The sequence below is a fragment of the Dendropsophus ebraccatus genome, chromosome 11 (genome assembly GCF_027789765.1).
Source record: "Dendropsophus ebraccatus isolate aDenEbr1 chromosome 11, aDenEbr1.pat, whole genome shotgun sequence".
NCBI classification, from domain to species: domain Eukaryota; kingdom Metazoa; phylum Chordata; class Amphibia; order Anura; family Hylidae; genus Dendropsophus; species Dendropsophus ebraccatus.
The window spans coordinates 862570-889915 of NC_091464.1; the positions used below are offsets into that span (position 1 = coordinate 862570).

The 27346-nt window shown below is 38.9% G+C and overlaps 1 protein-coding gene across 2 annotated transcripts in view; it reads right to left on the reverse strand.

Annotated features, from left to right (window-relative positions):
- The window catches only part of LOC138767378 (synaptotagmin-2-like), a 180792-nt gene that overhangs the window by 137337 nt on the left and 16109 nt on the right, over positions 1-27346 (reverse strand). For both annotated transcript variants that reach the window (XM_069944878.1, XM_069944877.1), the window contains exon 2: positions 26561-26749. In XM_069944878.1, coding sequence (XP_069800979.1) covers positions 26561-26744 — 184 coding nt within the window. In that variant the 5' untranslated portion in view covers positions 26745-26749. The remainder of the gene's footprint in view (positions 1-26560; positions 26750-27346) is intronic.

A 27346-nucleotide genomic window follows, 5' to 3' on the forward strand; every position in this document is an offset into this window, starting at 1 on the left:
ACTGTGCCACATACTACATACTGTACCATATACTACATACTGTGCCATAACATATACTACATACTGTGCCACATACTACATACTGTGCCATAACATATACTACATACTGTGCCACATACTACATACTGTACCATAACATATACTACATACTGTGCCACATACTACATACTGTGCCATAACATATACTACATACTGTGCCACATACTACATACTGTACCATAACATATACTACATACTGTGCCACATACTACATACTGTGCCACATACTACATACTGTACCATAACATATACTACATACTGTGCCATAACATATACTACATACTGTACCACACACTACATACTGTACCATAACATATACTACATACTGTGCCATAACATATACTACATACTGTGCCACATACTACATACTGTGCCACATACTACATACTGTACCATAACATATACTACATACTGTGCCACATACTACATACTGTACCATATACTACATACTGTGCCACATACTACATACTGTACCATATACTACATACTGTACCATACACTACATACTGTGCCATAACATATACTACATACTGTGCCACATACTACATACTGTGCCATAACATATACTACATACTGTGCCACATACTACATACTGTGCCATAACATATACTACATACTGTGCCACATACTACATACTGTGCCATAACATATACTACATACTGTGCCACATACTACATACTGTACCATAACATATACTACATACTGTGCCACATACTACATACTGTGCCATATACTACATACTGTGCCATATACTACATACTGTGCCATAACATATACTACATACTGTACCACACACTACATACTGTACCATAACATATACTACATACTGTGCCATAACATATACTACATACTGTGCCACATACTACATACTGTGCCACATACTACATACTGTACCATAACATATACTACATACTGTGCCACATACTACATACTGTACCATATACTACATACTGTGCCACATACTACATACTGTACCATATACTACATACTGTACCATAACATATACTACATACTGTGCCACATACTACATACTGTGCCATATACTACATATTGTACCATAACATATACTACATACTGTACCATACACTTCATACTGTGCCATACACTACATACTGTACCATATACTACATACTGTGCCATACACTACATACTGTACCACATACTACATACTGTGCCATACACTACATACTGTACCATAACATATACTACATACTGTGCCACATACTACATACTGTACCACACACTACATACTGTGCCATACACTACATACTGTACCATAACATATACTACATACTGTACCACATACTACATACTGTACCATATACTACATACTGTGCCATATACTACATACTGTGCCATATACTACATACTGTGCCATACACTACATACTGTACCATACACTACATACTGTACCATACACTACATATTGTACCACATACTACATACTGTACCATATACTACATACTGTGCCACATACTACATACTGTGCCATATACTACATACTGTGCCATACACTACATACTGTGCCATACACTACATACTGTGCCACACACTACATACTGTGCCACATACTACATACTGTGCCACATACTACATACTGTGCCATATACTACATACTGTGCCATACACTACATACTGTGCCATACACTACATACTGTGCCATACACTACATACTGTGCCACATACTACATACTGTGCCACATACTACATACTGTGCCATATACTCCATACTGTGCCATATACTCCATACTGTGCCATATACTCCATACTGTGCCATATACTCCATACTGTGCCATATACTCCATACTGTGCCACATACTACTTACTGTGCCATAACATACTACATACTGTAACATACTACATACTGTAACATTCTACATACTGTGCCATAACATACTACATACTGTAACATACTACATACTGTACCATATACTACATTGTGTACCACATACTACATACTGTGCCATATACTACATATTGTACCATATACTACATACTGTACCATAACATATACTACATACTGTACCATAACATATACTACATACTGTGCCATACACTACATACTGTGCCATATACTACATACTGTGCCATATACTACATACTGTGCCATATACTACATACTGTACCACATACTACATACTGTGCCATATACTACATACTGTGCCATAACTTACTACATACTGTACCACATACTACATACTGTGCCATATACCACATACTGTACCATATACTACATACTGTGCCATATACTACATACTGTGCCATACACTACATACTGTGCCATAACTTACTACATACTGTAACATAACATACACTACATACTGTACCATATACTACATACTGTGCCATATACTACATACTGTACCACATACTACATACTGTACCACATACTACATACTGTGCCATATACTACATACTGTACCATATACTAAATACTGTGCCATAACATATACTACATACTGTGCCATATACTACATACTGTACCACATACTACATACTGTACCACATACTACATACTGTACGATATACTACATATTGTACCATATACTAAATACTGTGCCATAACATATACTACACTGTACCACATACTACATACTGTACCACATACTACATACTGTGCCATATACTACATACTGTACCATACACTACATACTGTACCATATACTACATACTGTACCATAACATATACTACATACTGTGCCATATACTACATACTGTACCATATACTACATACTGTACCACATACTACATACTGTGCCATATACTACATACTGTACCATACACTACATACTGTACCATATACTACATACTGTACCATAACATATACTACATACTGTACCACATACTACATACTGTACCATATACTACATACTGTACCACATACTACATACTGTGCCATACACTACATACTGTACCATACACTACATACTGTGCCATATACTACATACTGTGCCATACACTACATACTGTGCCATACACTACATACTGTGCCATACACTACATACTGTACCACATACTACATACTGTGCCATATACCACATACTGTACCATATACCACATACTGTACCATATACTACATACTGTGCCATATACTACATACTGTACACATACTACATACTGTACCACATACTACATACTGTACCACATACTACATACTGTGCCATACACTACATACTGTACCATATACTACATACTGTGCCATACACTACATACTGTGCCATACACTACACACTAACATATACTACATACTGTGCCATATACTACATACTACATACTGTGTCATAACATATACTACACACTGTACCATATACTACATACTGTGCCATACACTACATACTGTACCACATACTACATACTGTACCACATACTACATACTGTGCCATATACCACATACTGTGCCATATACTACATACTGTGCCATATACTACATACTGTACCATAACATATACCACATACTGTGCCATACACTACATACTGTGCCATATACTACATACTGTGCCATATACAACATACTGTGCCATATACAACATACTGTACCACATACTACATACTGTACCACATACTACATACTGTGCCATATACTACATACTGTGCCATATACCACATACTGTACCATATACTACATACTGTGCCATATACTCCATACTGTGCCATATACTCCATACTGTGCCATATACTCCATACTGTGCCACATACTACTTACTGTGCCATAACATACTACATACTGTAACATACTACATACTGTAACATTCTACATACTGTGCCATAACATACTACATACTGTAACATACTACATACTGTACCATATACTACATTGTGTACCACATACTACATACTGTGCCATATACTACATATTGTACCATATACTACATACTGTACCATAACATATACTACATACTGTACCATAACATATACTACATACTGTGCCATACACTACATACTGTGCCATATACTACATACTGTGCCATATACTACATACTGTGCCATATACTACATACTGTACCACATACTACATACTGTGCCATATACTACATACTGTGCCATAACTTACTACATACTGTACCACATACTACATACTGTGCCATATACCACATACTGTACCATATACTACATACTGTGCCATATACTACATACTGTGCCATACACTACATACTGTGCCATAACTTACTACATACTGTAACATAACATACACTACATACTGTACCATATACTACATACTGTGCCATATACTACATACTGTACCACATACTACATACTGTACCACATACTACATACTGTGCCATATACTACATACTGTACCATATACTAAATACTGTGCCATAACATATACTACATACTGTGCCATATACTACATACTGTACCACATACTACATACTGTACCACATACTACATACTGTACGATATACTACATATTGTACCATATACTAAATACTGTGCCATAACATATACTACACTGTACCACATACTACATACTGTACCACATACTACATACTGTGCCATATACTACATACTGTACCATACACTACATACTGTACCATATACTACATACTGTACCATAACATATACTACATACTGTACCATATACTACATACTGTACCACATACTACATACTGTACCACATACTACATACTGTGCCATATACTACATACTGTACCATACACTACATACTGTACCATATACTACATACTGTACCATAACATATACTACATACTGTACCACATACTACATACTGTACCATATACTACATACTGTACCACATACTACATACTGTGCCATACACTACATACTGTACCATACACTACATACTGTGCCATATACTACATACTGTGCCATACACTACATACTGTGCCATACACTACATACTGTGCCATACACTACATACTGTACCACATACTACATACTGTGCCATATACCACATACTGTACCATATACCACATACTGTACCATATACTACATACTGTGCCATATACTACATACTGTACACATACTACATACTGTACCACATACTACATACTGTACCACATACTACATACTGTGCCATACACTACATACTGTACCATATACTACATACTGTGCCATACACTACATACTGTGCCATACACTACACACTAACATATACTACATACTGTGCCATATACTACATACTACATACTGTGTCATAACATATACTACACACTGTACCATATACTACATACTGTGCCATACACTACATACTGTACCACATACTACATACTGTACCACATACTACATACTGTGCCATATACCACATACTGTGCCATATACTACATACTGTGCCATATACTACATACTGTACCATAACATATACCACATACTGTGCCATACACTACATACTGTGCCATATACTACATACTGTGCCATATACAACATACTGTGCCATATACAACATACTGTACCACATACTACATACTGTACCACATACTACATACTGTGCCATATACTACATACTGTGCCATATACTACATACTGTACCACATACTACATACTGTACCACATACTACATACTGTGCCATATACTACATACTGTGCCATAACATATACTACATAATGTACCATAACATACTACATACTGTACCATACACTACACACTAACATATACTACATACTGTGCCATATACTACATACTACATACTGTACCATACACTACAGACTAACATATACTACATACTGTGCCATATACTACATACTGTATACTACATACTGTACCATATACTCACTGTATACTACATACTCTACCATAACATATGCTACATACTGTGCCATATACTACATATTGTACCATAACATATACTACATACTGTACCATATACTACATACTGTGCCATATACTACATATTGTACCATAACATATACTACATACTGTACCATACACTTCATACTGTGCCATACACTACATACTGTACCATATACTACATACTGTGCCATATACTACATACTGTGCCATAACATACTACTTACTGTGCCATATACTACATACTGTACCATATACTACATACTGTACCACATACTACATACTGTGCCATACACTACATACTGTACCATATACTACATACTGTGCCATACACTACATACTGTGCCATACACTACATACTGTACCACATACTACATACTGTGCCATATACCACATACTGTACCATATACCACATACTGTACCATATACTACATACTGTGCCATATACTACATACTGTACACATACTACATACTGTACCACATACTACATACTGTACCACATACTACATACTGTGCCATACACTACATACTGTACCATATACTACATACTGTGCCATACACTACATACTGTGCCATACACTACACACTAACATATACTACATACTGTGCCATATACTACATACTACATACTGTGTCATAACATATACTACACACTGTACCATATACTACATACTGTGCCATACACTACATACTGTACCACATACTACATACTGTACCACATACTACATACTGTGCCATATACCACATACTGTGCCATATACTACATACTGTGCCATATACTACATACTGTACCATAACATATACCACATACTGTGCCATACACTACATACTGTGCCATATACTACATACTGTGCCATATACTACATACTGTGCCATATACAACATACTGTGCCATATACAACATACTGTACCACATACTACATACTGTACCACATACTACATACTGTGCCATATACTACATACTGTGCCATATACTACATACTGTACCACATACTACATACTGTACCACATACTACATACTGTACCACATACTACATACTGTACCACATACTACATACTGTGCCATAACATATACTACATAATGTACCATAACATACTACATACTGTACCATACACTACACACTAACATATACTACATACTGTGCCATATACTACATACTACATACTGTACCATACACTACAGACTAACATATACTACATACTGTGCCATATACTACATACTGTATACTACATACTGTACCATATACTCACTGTATACTACATACTCTACCATAACATATGCTACATACTGTGCCATATACTACATATTGTACCATAACATATACTACATACTGTACCATATACTACATACTGTGCCATACTGTGCCATACTGTAACATTCTACATACTGTAACATTCTACATACTGTACCATATACTACATTGTGTACCACATACTACATACTGTGCCATAACATACTACATACTGTAACATACTACATACTGTACCATATACTACATTGTGTACCACATACTACATATTGTACCACATACTACATACTGTGCCATAACATATACTACACTGTACCACAAACTACATACTGTACCACATACTACATACTGTGCCATAACATACTACATACTGTAACATACTACATACTGTACCATATACTACATTGTGTACCACATACTACATACTGTGCCATAACATACTACATACTGTAACATACTACATACTGTACCATATACTACATTGTGTACCACATACTACATATTGTACCACATACTACATACTGTGCCATAACATATACTAAACTGTACCACATACTACATACTGTGCCATACAATATGTAGTATGTGGTACAGTATGTAGTGTATGGAACAGTATGTAGTATGTGGTACAGTTTAGTATATGTTATGGCACAGTATGTAGTATGTGGTACAGTATGTAGTATGTTACAATATGTAGTATGTGGTACAGTATGTACTGTACCATATACTACCTACTGTACCATAACATACTACATACTGTAACATACTACATACTGTACCATATACTACATTGTGTACCACATACTACATACTGTGCCACATACTACATACTGTGCCATAACATATACTACATACTGTACCATAACATACTACATACTGTACCATAACATATACTACATACTGTACCATAACATATACTACATACTGTACCATAACATATACTACATACTGTGCCATATACTACTTACTGTGCCATATACTACTTACTGTGCCATAACATATACTACATACTGTAATATAACATACACTACATACTGTACCATACTACATACTGTACCATATACGACATACTGTGCCATATACTACATACTGTACCATAACACATACAACATACTGTGCCATATACTACATATTGTACCATATACTACATACTGTACCATAACATATACTACATACTTTACCATATACTACATACTGTACCATAACATATACTACATACTTTACCATATACTACATACTGTACCATAACATATACTACATACTTTACCACATACTACATACTGTACCATAACACATACTACATACTGTACCACATACTACATACTGTGCCATATACTACATACTGTACCATTACATATACTACATACTGTGCCATACACTACATACTGTGCCATATACTACATACTGTGCCATATACAACATACTGTATCACATACTACATACTGTACCACATACTACATACTGTGCCATATACCACATACTGTGCCATATACTACATACTGTGCCATATACTACATACTGTACCATAACATATACTACATACTTTACCATATACTACATACTGTACCACATACTACATACTGTGCCATATACTACATACTGTACCATTACATATACTACATACTGTGCCAGACACTACATACTGTGCCATATACTACATACTGTGCCATATACAACATACTGTACCACATACTACATACTGTGCCATAACATATACTACACTGTACCACATACTGTGCCATATACTACATACTGTGCCATAAACTACATACTGTACCACATACTACATATTGTACCATATACTACATATTGTACCATATACTACATACTGTGCCATAACATATACTACACACTGTACCATACACTACATACTGTGCCATACACACTACATACTGTACCACATACTACATACTGTGCCATATACTACATACTGTGCCATATACTACATACTGTGCCATATACTACATACTGTGCCATAACATATACTACACACTGTACCATACACTACATACTGTGCTATATACTACATACTGTGCCATATACTACATACTGTGCCATATACTACATACTGTGCCATATACTAAATACTGTGCCATAACATATACTACACTGTACCACATACTACATACTGTACCACATACTACATATTGTACCATATACTACATACTGTACCATATACTACATACTGTACCACATACTACATACTGTACCACATACTACATACTGTGCCATATACCACATACTGTACCACATACTACATACTGTGCCATACACTACATACTGTACCATATACTACATACTGTGCCATACACTACATACTGTGCCATACACTACATACTGTACCACATACTACATACTGTGCCATATACTACATACTGTACACATACTACATACTGTACCACATACTACATACTGTACCACATACTACATACTGTGCCATACACTACATACTGTACCATATACTACATACTGTGCCATACACTACATACTGTGCCATACACTACACACTAACATATACTACATACTGTGCCATATACTACATACTACATACTGTGCCATAACATATACTACACACTGTACCATACACTACATACTGTGCCATACACTACATACTGTACCACATACTACATACTGTACCACATACTACATACTGTACCACATACTACATACTGTGCCATATACTACATACTGTGCCATAACATATACTACATAATGTACCATAACATACTACATACTGTACCATACACTACACACTAACATATACTACATACTGTGCCATATACTACATATACTGTACCATACACTACAGACTAACATATACTACATACTGTGCCATATACTACATACTGTATACTACATACTGTACCATATACTCACTGTATACTACATACTCTACCATAACATATGCTACATACTGTGCCATATACTACATATTGTACCATAACATATACTACATACTGTACCATATACTACATACTGTGCCATATACTACATATTGTACCATAACATATACTACATACTGTACCATACACTTCATACTGTGCCATACACTACATACTGTACCATATACTACATACTGTGCCATATACTACATACTGTGCCATAACATACTACTTACCGTGCCATATACTACATACCGTACCATATACTACATACTGTACCATAACATATACTACATACTGTGCCATAACATATACTACATACTGTGCCATATACAACATACTGAACCATATACTACATACTGAACCATATACAACATATTGTACCATAACATACTACATACTGTACCATAACATACATACTGTGCCATATACTACATACTGTGCCATAACATACTACATACTGTACCATAACATACATACTGTGCCATATACTACATACTGTGCCATAACATACTACATACTGTACCATAACATACATACTGTGCCATAACATATACTACATACTGTAGCATACACTACATACTGTGCCATAACATATACTACATACTGTGCCACATACTACATACTGTACCATAACATATACTACATACTGTGCCACATACTACATACTGTACCATAACATATACTACATACTGTGCCATAACATATACTACATACTGTACCACACACTACATACTGTACCATAACATATACTACATACTGTGCCATAACATATACTACATACTGTGCCACATACTACATACTGTGCCATAACATATACTACATACTGTGCCACATACTACATACTGTACCATATACTACATACTGTGCCACATACTACATACTGTACCATAACATATACTACATACTGTGCCACATACTACATACTGTACCATAACATATACTACATACTGTGCCACATACTACATACTGTACCATAACATATACTACATACTGTGCCATAACATATACTACATACTGTACCATAACATATACTACATACTGTGCCACATACTACATACTGTACCATAACATATACTACATACTGTGCCACATACTACATACTGTGCCACATACTACATACTGTACCATAACATATACTACATACTGTGCCATAACATATACTACATACTGTACCATAACATATACTACATACTGTGCCACATACTACATACTGTACCATAACATATACTACATACTGTGCCACATACTACATACTGTACCATATACTACATACTGTGCCATAACATATACTACATACTGTGCCACATACTACATACTGTGCCATAACATATACTACATACTGTGCCACATACTACATACTGTACCATAACATATACTACATACTGTGCCACATACTACATACTGTGCCATAACATATACTACATACTGTGCCACATACTACATACTGTACCATAACATATACTACATACTGTGCCACATACTACATACTGTGCCACATACTACATACTGTACCATAACATATACTACATACTGTGCCATAACATATACTACATACTGTACCACACACTACATACTGTACCATAACATATACTACATACTGTGCCATAACATATACTACATACTGTGCCACATACTACATACTGTGCCACATACTACATACTGTACCATAACATATACTACATACTGTGCCACATACTACATACTGTACCATATACTACATACTGTGCCACATACTACATACTGTACCATATACTACATACTGTACCATACACTACATACTGTGCCATAACATATACTACATACTGTGCCACATACTACATACTGTGCCATAACATATACTACATACTGTGCCACATACTACATACTGTACCATAACATATACTACATACTGTGCCACATACTACATACTGTGCCATAACATATACTACATACTGTGCCACATACTACATACTGTACCATAACATATACTACATACTGTGCCACATACTACATACTGTGCCATATACTACATACTGTGCCATAACATATACTACATACTGTGCCATAACATATACTACATACTGTACCACACACTACATACTGTACCATAACATATACTACATACTGTGCCATAACATATACTACATACTGTGCCACATACTACATACTGTACCATATACTACATACTGTACCATAACATATACTACATACTGTGCCACATACTACATACTGTACCATATACTACATACTGTGCCACATACTACATACTGTACCATATACTACATACTGTACCATAACATATACTACATACTGTGCCACATACTACATACTGTGCCATATACTACATATTGTACCATAACATATACTACATACTGTACCATACACTTCATACTGTGCCATACACTACATACTGTACCATATACTACATACTGTGCCATACACTACATACTGTACCACATACTACATACTGTGCCATACACTACATACTGTACCATAACATATACTACATACTGTGCCACATACTACATACTGTACCACATACTACATACTGTGCCATACACTACATACTGTGCCATAACATATACTACATACTGTACCACATACTACATACTGTACCATATACTACATACTGTGCCATACACTACATACTGTGCCATATACTACATACTGTGCCATATACTACATACTGTACCACATACTACATACTGTGCCATACACTACATATTGTACCACATACTACATACTGTACCATATACTACATACTGTGCCACATACTACATACTGTGCCATATACTACATACTGTGCCATACACTACATACTGTGCCATACACTACATACTGTGCCACACACTACATACTGTGCCACACACTACATACTGTGCCACATACTACATACTGTGCCATATACTACATACTGTGCCATACACTACATACTGTGCCATACACTACATACTGTGCCATACACTACATACTGTGCCACATACTACATACTGTGCCACATACTACATACTGTGCCATATACTCCATACTGTGCCATATACTCCATACTGTGCCATATACTCCATACTGTGCCATATACTCCATACTGTGCCATATACTACATACTGTGCCACATACTACTTACTGTGCCATAACATACTACATACTGTAACATACTACATACTGTAACATTCTACATACTGTGCCATAACATACTACATACTGTAACATACTACATACTGTACCATATACTACATTGTGTACCACATACTACATACTGTACCATATACTACATACTGTGCCATATACTACATACTGTACCATAACATATACTACATACTGTACCATAACATATACTACATACTGTGCCATACACTACATACTGTGCCATATACTACATACTGTGCCATATACTACATACTGTGCCATATACTACATACTGTACCACATACTACATACTGTGCCATATACTACATACTGTGCCATAACTTACTACATACTGTACCACATACTACATACTGTGCCATATACCACATACTGTACCATATACTACATACTGTGCCATATACTACATACTGTGCCATACACTACATACTGTGCCATAACTTACTACATACTGTAACATAACATACACTACATACTGTACCATATACTACATACTGTGCCATATACTACATACTGTACCACATACTACATACTGTACCACATACTACATACTGTGCCATATACTACATACTGTACCATATACTAAATACTGTGCCATAACATATACTACATACTGTGCCATATACTACATACTGTACCACATACTACATACTGTACCACATACTACATACTGTACGATATACTACATATTGTACCATATACTAAATACTGTGCCATAACATATACTACACTGTACCACATACTACATACTGTACCACATACTACATACTGTGCCATATACTACATACTGTACCATACACTACATACTGTACCATATACTACATACTGTACCATAACATATACTACATACTGTACCATATACTACATACTGTACCACATACTACATACTGTACCACATACTACATACTGTGCCATATACTACATACTGTACCATACACTACATACTGTACCATATACTACATACTGTACCATAACATATACTACATACTGTACCACATACTACATACTGTACCACATACTACATACTGTACCACATACTACATACTGTGCCATACACTACATACTGTGCCATACACTACATACTGTGCCATATACTACATACTGTGCCATACACTACATACTGTGCCATACACTACATACTGTGCCATATACTACATACTGTACCATATACTACATACTGTGCCATATACTACATACTGTACCACATACTACATACTGTGCCATATACCACATACTGTGCCATATACTACATACTGTACACATACTACATACTGTACCACATACTACATACTGTACCACATACTACATACTGTGCCATACACTACATACTGTACCATATACTACATACTGTGCCATACACTACATACTGTGCCATACACTACACACTAACATATACTACATACTGTGCCATATACTACATACTACATACTGTGCCATAACATATACTACACACTGTACCATACACTACATACTGTGCCATACACTACATACTGTACCACATACTACATACTGTACCACATACTACATACTGTGCCATATACCACATACTGTGCCATATACTACATACTGTGCCATATACTACATACTGTACCATAACATATACCACATACTGTGCCATACACTACATACTGTGCCATATACTACATACTGTGCCATATACAACATACTGTGCCATATACTACATACTGTACCACATACTACATACTGTACCACATACTACATACTGTGCCATATACTACATACTGTGCCATATACTACATACTGTACCACATACTACATACTGTACCACATACTACATACTGTGCCATATACTACATACTGTGCCATAACATATACTACATAATGTACCATAACATACTACATACTGTACCATACACTACACACTAACATATACTACATACTGTGCCATATACTACATACTACATACTGTACCATACACTACAGACTAACATATACTACATACTGTGCCATATACTACATACTGTATACTACATACTGTACCATATACTCACTGTATACTACATACTCTACCATAACATATGCTACATACTGTGCCATATACTACATATTGTACCATAACATATACTACATACTGTACCATATACTACATACTGTGCCATATACTACATATTGTACCATAACATATACTACATACTGTACCATACACTTCATACTGTGCCATACACTACATACTGTACCATATACTACATACTGTGCCATATACTACATACTGTGCCATAACATACTACTTACTGTGCCATATACTACATACTGTACCATATACTACATACTGTACCACATACTACATACTGTGCCATACACTACATACTGTACCATATACTACATACTGTGCCATACACTACATACTGTGCCATACACTACATACTGTACCACATACTACATACTGTGCCATATACCACATACTGTACCATATACCACATACTGTACCATATACTACATACTGTGCCATATACTACATACTGTACACATACTACATACTGTACCACATACTACATACTGTACCACATACTACATACTGTGCCATACACTACATACTGTGCCATATACTACATACTGTGCCATACACTACATACTGTGCCATACACTACACACTAACATATACTACATACTGTGCCATATACTACATACTACATACTGTGTCATAACATATACTACACACTGTACCATATACTACATACTGTGCCATACACTACATACTGTACCACATACTACATACTGTACCACATACTACATACTGTGCCATATACTACATACTGTGCCATATACTACATACTGTGCCATATACTACATACTGTACCATAACATATACCACATACTGTGCCATACACTACATACTGTGCCATATACTACATACTGTGCCATATACTACATACTGTGCCATATACAACATACTGTGCCATATACAACATACTGTACCACATACTACATACTGTACCACATACTACATACTGTGCCATATACTACATACTGTGCCATATACTACATACTGTACCACATACTACATACTGTACCACATACTACATACTGTACCACATACTACATACTGTACCACATACTACATACTGTGCCATAACATATACTACATAATGTACCATAACATACTACATACTGTACCATACACTACACACTAACATATACTACATACTGTGCCATATACTACATACTACATACTGTACCATACACTACAGACTAACATATACTACATACTGTGCCATATACTACATACTGTATACTACATACTGTACCATATACTCACTGTATACTACATACTCTACCATAACATATGCTACATACTGTGCCATATACTACATATTGTACCATAACATATACTACATACTGTACCATATACTACATACTGTGCCATACTGTGCCATACTGTAACATTCTACATACTGTAACATTCTACATACTGTACCATATACTACATTGTGTACCACATACTACATACTGTGCCATAACATACTACATACTGTAACATACTACATACTGTACCATATACTACATTGTGTACCACATACTACATATTGTACCACATACTACATACTGTGCCATAACATATACTACACTGTACCACAAACTACATACTGTACCACATACTACATACTGTGCCATAACATACTACATACTGTAACATACTACATACTGTACCATATACTACATTGTGTACCACATACTACATACTGTGCCATAACATACTACATACTGTAACATACTACATACTGTACCATATACTACATTGTGTACCACATACTACATATTGTACCACATACTACATACTGTGCCATAACATATACTAAACTGTACCACATACTACATACTGTGCCATACAATATGTAGTATGTGGTACAGTATGTAGTGTATGGAACAGTATGTAGTATGTGGTACAGTTTAGTATATGTTATGGCACAGTATGTAGTATGTGGTACAGTATGTAGTATGTTACAATATGTAGTATGTGGTACAGTATGTACTGTACCATATACTACCTACTGTACCATAACATACTACATACTGTAACATACTACATACTGTACCATATACTACATTGTGTACCACATACTACATACTGTGCCACATACTACATACTGTGCCATAACATATACTACATACTGTACCATAACATACTACATACTGTACCATAACATATACTACATACTGTACCATAACATATACTACATACTGTACCATAACATATACTACATACTGTGCCATATACTACTTACTGTGCCATATACTACTTACTGTGCCATAACATATACTACATACTGTAATATAACATACACTACATACTGTACCATACTACATACTGTACCATATACGACATACTGTGCCATATACTACATACTGTACCATAACACATACAACATACTGTGCCATATACTACATATTGTACCATATACTACATACTGTACCATAACATATACTACATACTTTACCATATACTACATACTGTACCATAACATATACTACATACTTTACCATATACTACATACTGTACCATAACATATACTACATACTTTACCACATACTACATACTGTACCATAACACATACTACATACTGTACCACATACTACATACTGTGCCATATACTACATACTGTACCATTACATATACTACATACTGTGCCATACACTACATACTGTGCCATATACTACATACTGTGCCATATACAACATACTGTATCACATACTACATACTGTACCACATACTACATACTGTGCCATATACCACATACTGTGCCATATACTACATACTGTGCCATATACTACATACTGTACCATAACATATACTACATACTTTACCATATACTACATACTGTACCACATACTACATACTGTGCCATATACTACATACTGTACCATTACATATACTACATACTGTGCCAGACACTACATACTGTGCCATATACTACATACTGTGCCATATACAACATACTGTACCACATACTACATACTGTGCCATAACATATACTACACTGTACCACATACTGTGCCATATACTACATACTGTGCCATAAACTACATACTGTACCACATACTACATATTGTACCATATACTACATATTGTACCATATACTACATACTGTGCCATAACATATACTACACACTGTACCATACACTACATACTGTGCCATACACACTACATACTGTACCACATACTACATACTGTGCCATATACTACATACTGTGCCATATACTACATACTGTGCCATATACTACATACTGTGCCATAACATATACTACACACTGTACCATACACTACATACTGTGCTATATACTACATACTGTGCCATATACTACATACTGTGCCATATACTACATACTGTGCCATATACTAAATACTGTGCCATAACATATACTACACTGTACCACATACTACATACTGTACCACATACTACATATTGTACCATATACTACATACTGTACCATATACTACATACTGTACCACATACTACATACTGTACCACATACTACATACTGTGCCATATACCACATACTGTACCACATACTACATACTGTGCCATACACTACATACTGTACCATATACTACATACTGTGCCATACACTACATACTGTGCCATACACTACATACTGTACCACATACTACATACTGTGCCATATACTACATACTGTACACATACTACATACTGTACCACATACTACATACTGTACCACATACTACATACTGTGCCATACACTACATACTGTACCATATACTACATACTGTGCCATACACTACATACTGTGCCATACACTACACACTAACATATACTACATACTGTGCCATATACTACATACTACATACTGTGCCATAACATATACTACACACTGTACCATACACTACATACTGTGCCATACACTACATACTGTACCACATACTACATACTGTACCACATACTACATACTGTACCACATACTACATACTGTGCCATATACTACATACTGTGCCATAACATATACTACATAATGTACCATAACATACTACATACTGTACCATACACTACACACTAACATATACTACATACTGTGCCATATACTACATATACTGTACCATACACTACAGACTAACATATACTACATACTGTGCCATATACTACATACTGTATACTACATACTGTACCATATACTCACTGTATACTACATACTCTACCATAACATATGCTACATACTGTGCCATATACTACATATTGTACCATAACATATACTACATACTGTACCATATACTACATACTGTGCCATATACTACATATTGTACCATAACATATACTACATACTGTACCATACACTTCATACTGTGCCATACACTACATACTGTACCATATACTACATACTGTGCCATATACTACATACTGTGCCATAACATACTACTTACCGTGCCATATACTACATACCGTACCATATACTACATACTGTACCATAACATATACTACATACTGTGCCATAACATATACTACATACTGTGCCATATACAACATACTGAACCATATACTACATACTGAACCATATACAACATATTGTACCATAACATACTACATACTGTACCATAACATACATACTGTGCCATATACTACATACTGTGCCATAACATACTACATACTGTACCATAACATACATACTGTGCCATATACTACATACTGTGCCATAACATACTACATACTGTACCATAACATACATACTGTGCCATAACATATACTACATACTGTAGCATACACTACATACTGTACCATAACATATACTACATACTGTGCCATAACATATACTGTAACAGAACATATACTGTAATATTTACTATATACTGTAACCTAACATACTGTACTATATACTGTGACATTACATCTATATAATAAAATTGTCTATCTTTCCGTCCTCTATAGACTTCCAAATGCCTGAACTGTTTGACCCCAAATTTGGAAGGTTACCGGGAAGGTTAGAGCGAAGGTCCCGTCCTTGCCAGATGTACAGGAGGGGAGGGGGAGGGGAAAGAGAGGCGCCCCATAGAGATGACTGGGAGAATCTCCAAACTGCACAAACACAGGTCTCCCCAGCAGTAATGGCAGCTGGAAGCCTTAGCAACCAATAGGATTACTACTTTCATTTTCACAGTGAGATGGAATCTGATTGGTTGCTAGGGCGGCTGCCTCCACAGAAATACCTGGTAGACCCCCTACCCCAACTATACAGTACACTACAGATATACAGTACCCCAAAACTATACACTACAGGCATACAGGACCTCCACCAACTATACACTACAGGTATACAGGACCCCCAAACTATACATTACAGGTATACAGAACCTCCACCAACTATATACTACAGGTATACAGGACCCCCAAACTATAAACTACAGGTATACAGGACCTCCACCAACTATACACTACAGGTAGACAGGACCGCCCCTAACTATACACTACAGGTATACACAAATTCCACAGATAACTCAAATGAAACAATATATTTTAGACGATTGCAGCTTCCTGTTAGGCATCATTTGCAACGACAATAAACAAGGCCCAAGGCCTATCACTGCAGGTATAGTATACAGGAATCATTGCAGGTGGTGCCGGAAATACGGATTCTGCATGTTTTCCGCATGGACAATTGTATGTTGCTGCTCCAGAGTTGTATCAGGCAAAAAGCCTTATGTTTATTCACCTGGCAATAACACTGCCAATGTTGTATGTATAACACTGCCAATGTTGTATATAACCAGGCTCTGTATATAACACTGCCAATGTTGTATATAACCAGGCTGCATATAACACTGTCAATGTTGTATATAACCAGGCTCTGTATATAACACTGACAATGTTGTACATAACCAGGCTCTGTATATAACACTGACAATGTTGTATATAACACTGCCAATGCTGTATATAACACTGCCAATGCTGTATATAACACTGGCAATGCTGTATATAACACTGCCAATGTTGTATATAACACTGCCAATGTTGTATATAACCAGGCTGTATATAACACTGTCAATGTTGTATATAACCAGGCTCTGTATATAACACTGCCAATGTTGTATATAACCAGGCTCTGTATATAACACTGCCAAAGTTGTATCTAACCAGGCTGTATACTGTATAAGACTGCCAATGCTGTATATAACCAAGCTATGTATATAACACTTCCAATGTTGTATATAACCAGGCTGTATGTAACACTGCCAATGTTGTATATAACCAGGCTCTGTATACAGTCTGATCACATGACATTTTAGTTTGGCTTTTAAAGTGACTGTACCCCAAGGACCAGGCAGAAGCACTGGAGGCGGCCGACCCCCCCCCCCCCCCCTTAGTGGGAAGAAACCCCAGCCCCTCTATGATAGGGTTCCATTGATTCTAATGGAGTCACGTCATGGAGGAGCTGGGGTTTCTTCCCACTGGGGGTGGGACGGCCGCCTGCAGTGCTTCAGCCTGGGCCTGGTGGTACAGTCACTTTAAGTATTTAGGATGTTAAACATTTTTAGTTTATTTCTAATGTGCATAAGCTACAATTTACATAAACAGTGCAGATCTGTCAGGGTATATAGGGGAATATAGAGGTACATTGGGCTCCTGGGGATTTCCCATAGATTGGCCTCCTGGGCGACCTTGGAACAAATCTAATTATCACACCTACACTTTATACCCGGGCAGCAGCGGGTACTTTTTCTAGTATAGTATATACTGTAACATACCATATCCTGTACACTGTAACTATATACTGTAACATTACATTTCCTGTACACTAACATTCCATATTGTATATACTGTAACATAACATGTACTTTATCCTGTAACAAACACCCAATATTCTAGCCATTCTTCCATTAGTGAAATAGTTAAAGGAAAACTCCGGGCAAAATGTATTTTTTAATATGTTATTACCTAAGGAAAGTTAGGCAAATTTCTAATATACACTAATTATGGGAAATGCACATAAAGTGCTATTTCCCTCAATTTAGTAGATCAGGCAGACTTCAATTTTCCTAAAATACAGTGACGTCACGAACCAGAGCAGGGCTGGGTGTAATTCCTATGAAACGTCCAGCAGGGGGCGCAGTGTACAGAGAAATTACATAGTAAGAATAACTATATCACAAGTGCCAGCAGCCCCATTCACGGAACATAGGATGGGGCTGCTGGCACTTGTGGTGCAGCTGCCCCTGTGCCAGCAGCCCCCCAGTGAACACCCCCACCACCTAAAGACCCCAAACTACCCCCATCACAAGTGCCAGCAGCCCCATTTACGACACATAGGATGGGGCTGGTGGCACTTGTAGTGCGGATCTCCTCTGTGTGCGGATCGGAGGGCAATCGGTGAAAGGGGGTTTGCTGGAGTAAGCTATGAGGGTCCTTGGGGGGGGGGGGCCCTAAGGTCTGATGTTGTGTGGGAGCCGCACTACAAGTGCCAGCAGCCCCCTTCCTATGCGCCGTGGACAGGGCTGCTTGCACTTCTAATGGGGGAAGTTTGGGGTTCTTGGGGGGGGGGGGGGCAGCTGGTCTAAGGTCTACTGTCCCGGGGATGGGGGGGGCAGGCGCACTACAAGTGCCAGCAGCCCCAGTGCTATGTGCCGTGGATGGGGCTGCTGGCACTTGTGATATAGTTATTCTATGTAATTTCTCCATACACTGCGCCCCCTGCTGGACGCTTCAGAGGGATCACACCCAGCCCTGCTCTGATTCGTGACGTCACGGTATTTTAGGAAAATTGAAGTCTGCCTGATCTACTAAATTGAGGGTAAAAGCACTTTATGTCCATAATTATTGTATATTAGAAATTTCTCCAACTTTCTTTATGTGATAACATATTAAAAAATAAATTTTGCCTGAACTATATAAAACAAAATGAGGTAACTGGTCGTCATAAAGGTACATGGTAAACTGGTCATATATGGGGGAATCTTCCAATCACAATAGGGGATGCAATACGGCCCTATATATAAACCAATACACCCAGCAACCCTCACATATATAGGTAATAAGAACCAAAACAAGGAGACCAGAGTCCAAAATGATATTAAAGGAACAAACCAGGTGCTGATGTTCCTGCTATACAGGCCCACCTATATACCCCCATATCACCCTCCAACCAATAGGTACCCTCCCCTCATTAGCACACCTGATCATCTGGGCTCTGCCCCCACCTCATATCCTCCATTAGTACATGGCACCAGATATCCACATGGCCTGCACTAAAATGGCGCCCAACCAAGTCACATCTGGTCCATATCTCAAAGCCATCCTTAGTTGTCCCGGCTGTGGGTTTCCTCCTTAGTTGTCCTGGCTGGGGGTTTCCTCCTTAGTTGTCCTGGCTGGGGGTCTCCTCCTTAGTTGTCCTGGCTGGGGGTTTCCTCCTTAGTTGTCCCGGCTGTGGGTTTCCTCCTTAGTTGTCCCGGCGGGGGGGGGTCCTCCTTAGTTGTCCCAGCTGTGTGTCTCCTCCTTAGTTGTCCCGGCTGTGGGTTTCCTCCTTAGTTGTCCCGGCGGGGGGGTCTCCTCCTTAGTTGTCCTGGCTGGGGGTTTCCAACCAATAGGTACCCTCCCCTCATTAACACACCTGATCATCTGGGCTCTGCCCCCATCTCATATCCTCCATTAGTACATGGCACCAGATATCCACATGGCCTGCACTAAAATGGCGCCCAACCAAGTCACATCTGGTCCATATCTCAAAGCCGTCCCCATATAACTGAGCCGGTCAGATAGTTCCTATGTGCCCCATATAGCTCACACTATACAATATGCTGTGAGGCCCCACAAAAATGGTGCTCATTTCAACAGTGACATCACTACTAGTCTGGGTGCTAGAGTTATAATCTACAGCAAAATGGCGCCCGCAATGTGAATGCATAAATAATTACATAACCAAACCTCTGTTTGTATACAATAGTCACACTAGTCATGATAGCACTAAACCTATATAAAGTGCTTGTGCCAAAACCACAGTACTAGTGATAATATTTCATATAATTCATGTAAACAGCAAAATATCTATGAGCTCAATGCAACCAATAAGCCAATTCCTATATAACCTATGGTAAGTGTCAGTGTCATTGGTAACACAACCAATTAATAGATCATAATATTATGCTGCATATAATCGCCTTGTGGAAAGACAGCAAATGATCAGGTGACGAGCGAGAAATCGTTCATTGTGATCGTTCAACCTTTTCTCGTCGTTGGTCGTTCGCTAAAAATTTGCCGATCGCGTCCTGTGAACAGTCCTTCACCGATTGACCCAATGTGTGAGACGGGCTTAAGCGATCGCTGATCGTTATAAAAAACACTTTGTTACTTCAAAATTGTCGATCGTTCGATTGTCGCTTTGTGTAAACGCAGAATTACATAGAAAAATGAGACTAATAATATTGTGCTAATTGATGAAAATTAATATAACACAAATCAAAAGTGAAAAAAGTGTGCAAAAGCAAAAGTGTCACAAAACGATAATCTATAACATATTAATATGACATTTATAGCTCAGGGGACGGCCACACAAGATGACACAACGTCTCACAATGCCATTAAAGTACTGAGATGAAGGGAGGGCAAGCAGAACTTCGGAAAAGATGGGGGGGGGGGGCGGAAATTTCCATATGCCGAAGCCCCATAATGCTGTTGTCTGCCCAAGCAGGTAAATTGGCACTGTATGTGCTGTCACTTTAAATTGTGTTACCATAGGTTATATAGGAATTGGCTTATTGGTTGCATTGAGCTCATAGATATTTTGCTGTTTACATGAATTCTATGAAATATTATCACTAGTACTGTGGTTTTGGCACAAGCACTTTATATAGGTTTAGTGCTATCATGACTAGTGTGACTATTGTATACAAACAGAGGTTTGGTTATGTAATTATTTATGCTTTCACATTGCGGGCGCCATTTTGCTGTAGATTATAACTCTAGCACCCAGACTAGTAGTGATGTCACTGTTGAAATGAGCACCATTTTTGTGGGGCCTCACAGCATATTGTATAGTGTGAGCTATATGGGGCACATAGGAACTATCTGACCGGCTCAGTTATATGGGGACGGCTTTGAGATATGGACCAGATGTGACGTGGTTGGGCGCCATTTTAGTGCAGGCCATGTGGATATCTGGTGCCATGTACTAATGGAGGATATGAGGTGGGGGCAGAGCCCAGATGATCAGGTGTGTTAATGAGGGGAGGGTACCTATTGGTTGGAAACCCCCAGCCAGGACAACTAAGGAGGAGACCCCCAGCCGGGACAACTAAGGAGGAAACCCACAGCCGGGACAACTAAGGAGGAAACCCACAGCCGGGACAACTAAGGAGGAGACCCCCAGCTGGGACAACTAAGGAGGAAACCCCCAGCCAGGACAACTAAGGAGGAGACCCCCCCGCCGGGACAACTAAGGAGGAGACCCCCAGCCGGGACAACTAAGGAGGAGACCCCCAGCCAGGACAACTAAGGAGGAGACCCCCAGCCGGGACAACTAAGGAGGAGACCCCCAGCCGGGACAACTAAGGAGGAGACACACAGCCGGGACAACTAAGGAGGAGACACACAGCCGGGACAACTAAGGAGGAGACCCACAGCCGGGACAACTAAGGAGGAGACACACAGCCGGGACAACTAAGGAGGAAACCCACAGCCGGGACAACTAAGGAGGAGACACACAGCCAAACAACTAAGGAGGAGACCCCCAGCCAGGACAACTAAGGAGGAGACCCCCCCGCCGGGACAACTAAGGAGGAAACCCCCAGCCAGGACAACTAAGGAGGAGACCCCCCCCGCCGGGACAACTAAGGAGGAGACACACAGCCGGGACAACTAAGGAGGAAACACACAGCCGGGACAACTAAGGAGGAGACACACAGCCGGGACAACTAAGGAGGAGACCCACAGCCGGGACAACTAAGGAGGAGACACACAGCCAGGACAACTAAGGAGGAGACCCCCCCGCCGGGACAACTAAGGAGGAGACACACAGCCGGGACAACTAAGGAGGAAACACACAGCCGGGACAACTAAGGAGGAGACACACAGCCCAAACAACTAAGGAGGAGACCCCCAGCCGGGACAACTAAGGAGGGGACACACAGCCGGGACAACTAAGGAGGAGACCCCCAGCCAGGACAACTAAGAAGGAGACACACAGCCGGGACAACTAAGGAGGAGATCCCCAGCAGGGACAACTAAGGAGGAAACCCACAGCCGGGACCACTAAGGAGGAGACACACAGCCGGGACAACTAAGGAGGAAACCCACAGCCGGGACAACTAAGGAGGAGACACACAGCCGGGACAACTAAGGAGGAGACACACAGCCGGGACAACTAAGGAGGAAACACACGGCCGGGACATATGGGCTGCATACCCCCATCTGTGGCTCTGCAGGTTGCAGAACTACAACCCCCATCATGTCCTTACCCCTGACAGGGGGGGGGAGGAGCCTTTAGCCCCACCCCTGCCTATAATCCACTATTCCAGTAACATGGGATCAGACAATAATAATGACATGTAGGATACTTACACGGAATCTTGTTGATTTGATTCATAAGTTCCTGTTGGATTTTTCGGAACGTGTCAGCACTTTTATCCCCTGATCCAGCGACGGCCGTGGAGTTCTCGAGTGAGACGACCGGCGTTTCTGTGGTGCTCGGCATGGTGTGAGCTTCCGGAGGAGGCTCCGCTTTCTTGAACAAGTTGAAATGCATTATGTCTGTAAAAATACATTTAGGAGTATTAGACTGGATGTCTCATCACCGCCGGCAACCATCACCGCTGCCCATCATCATCACCGCTGCCCATCATCATCTTCTCCGCCCATCATCATCATCACCGCTGCCCATCATCTTTATCATAACCGCTGCCCATCATCACTGCCAGCCATCATCACCCAGCCCATTATCCCACATCCCCCAGCCCATCATCCCAGATCCCCCAGCCCATCATCCCACATCACCCAGCCCATCATCCCACATCCCCCAGCCCATCATCCCAGATCCCCCAGCCCATCATCCCACATCCCCCAGCCCATCATCCCACATCACCCAGCCCATCATCCCAGATCCCATCATCCCACATCACCCAGCCCATCATCCCACATCACCCAGCCCATCATCCCAGATCCCCCAGCCCATCATCCCAGATCCCCCAGCCCATCATCCCAGATCCCCCAGCCCATCATCCCAGATCCCATCATCCCACATCACCCAGCCCATCATCCCACATCACCCAGCCCATCATCCCACATCACCCAGCCCATCATCCCACATCACCCAGCCCATCATCCCACATCACCCAGCCCATCATCCCA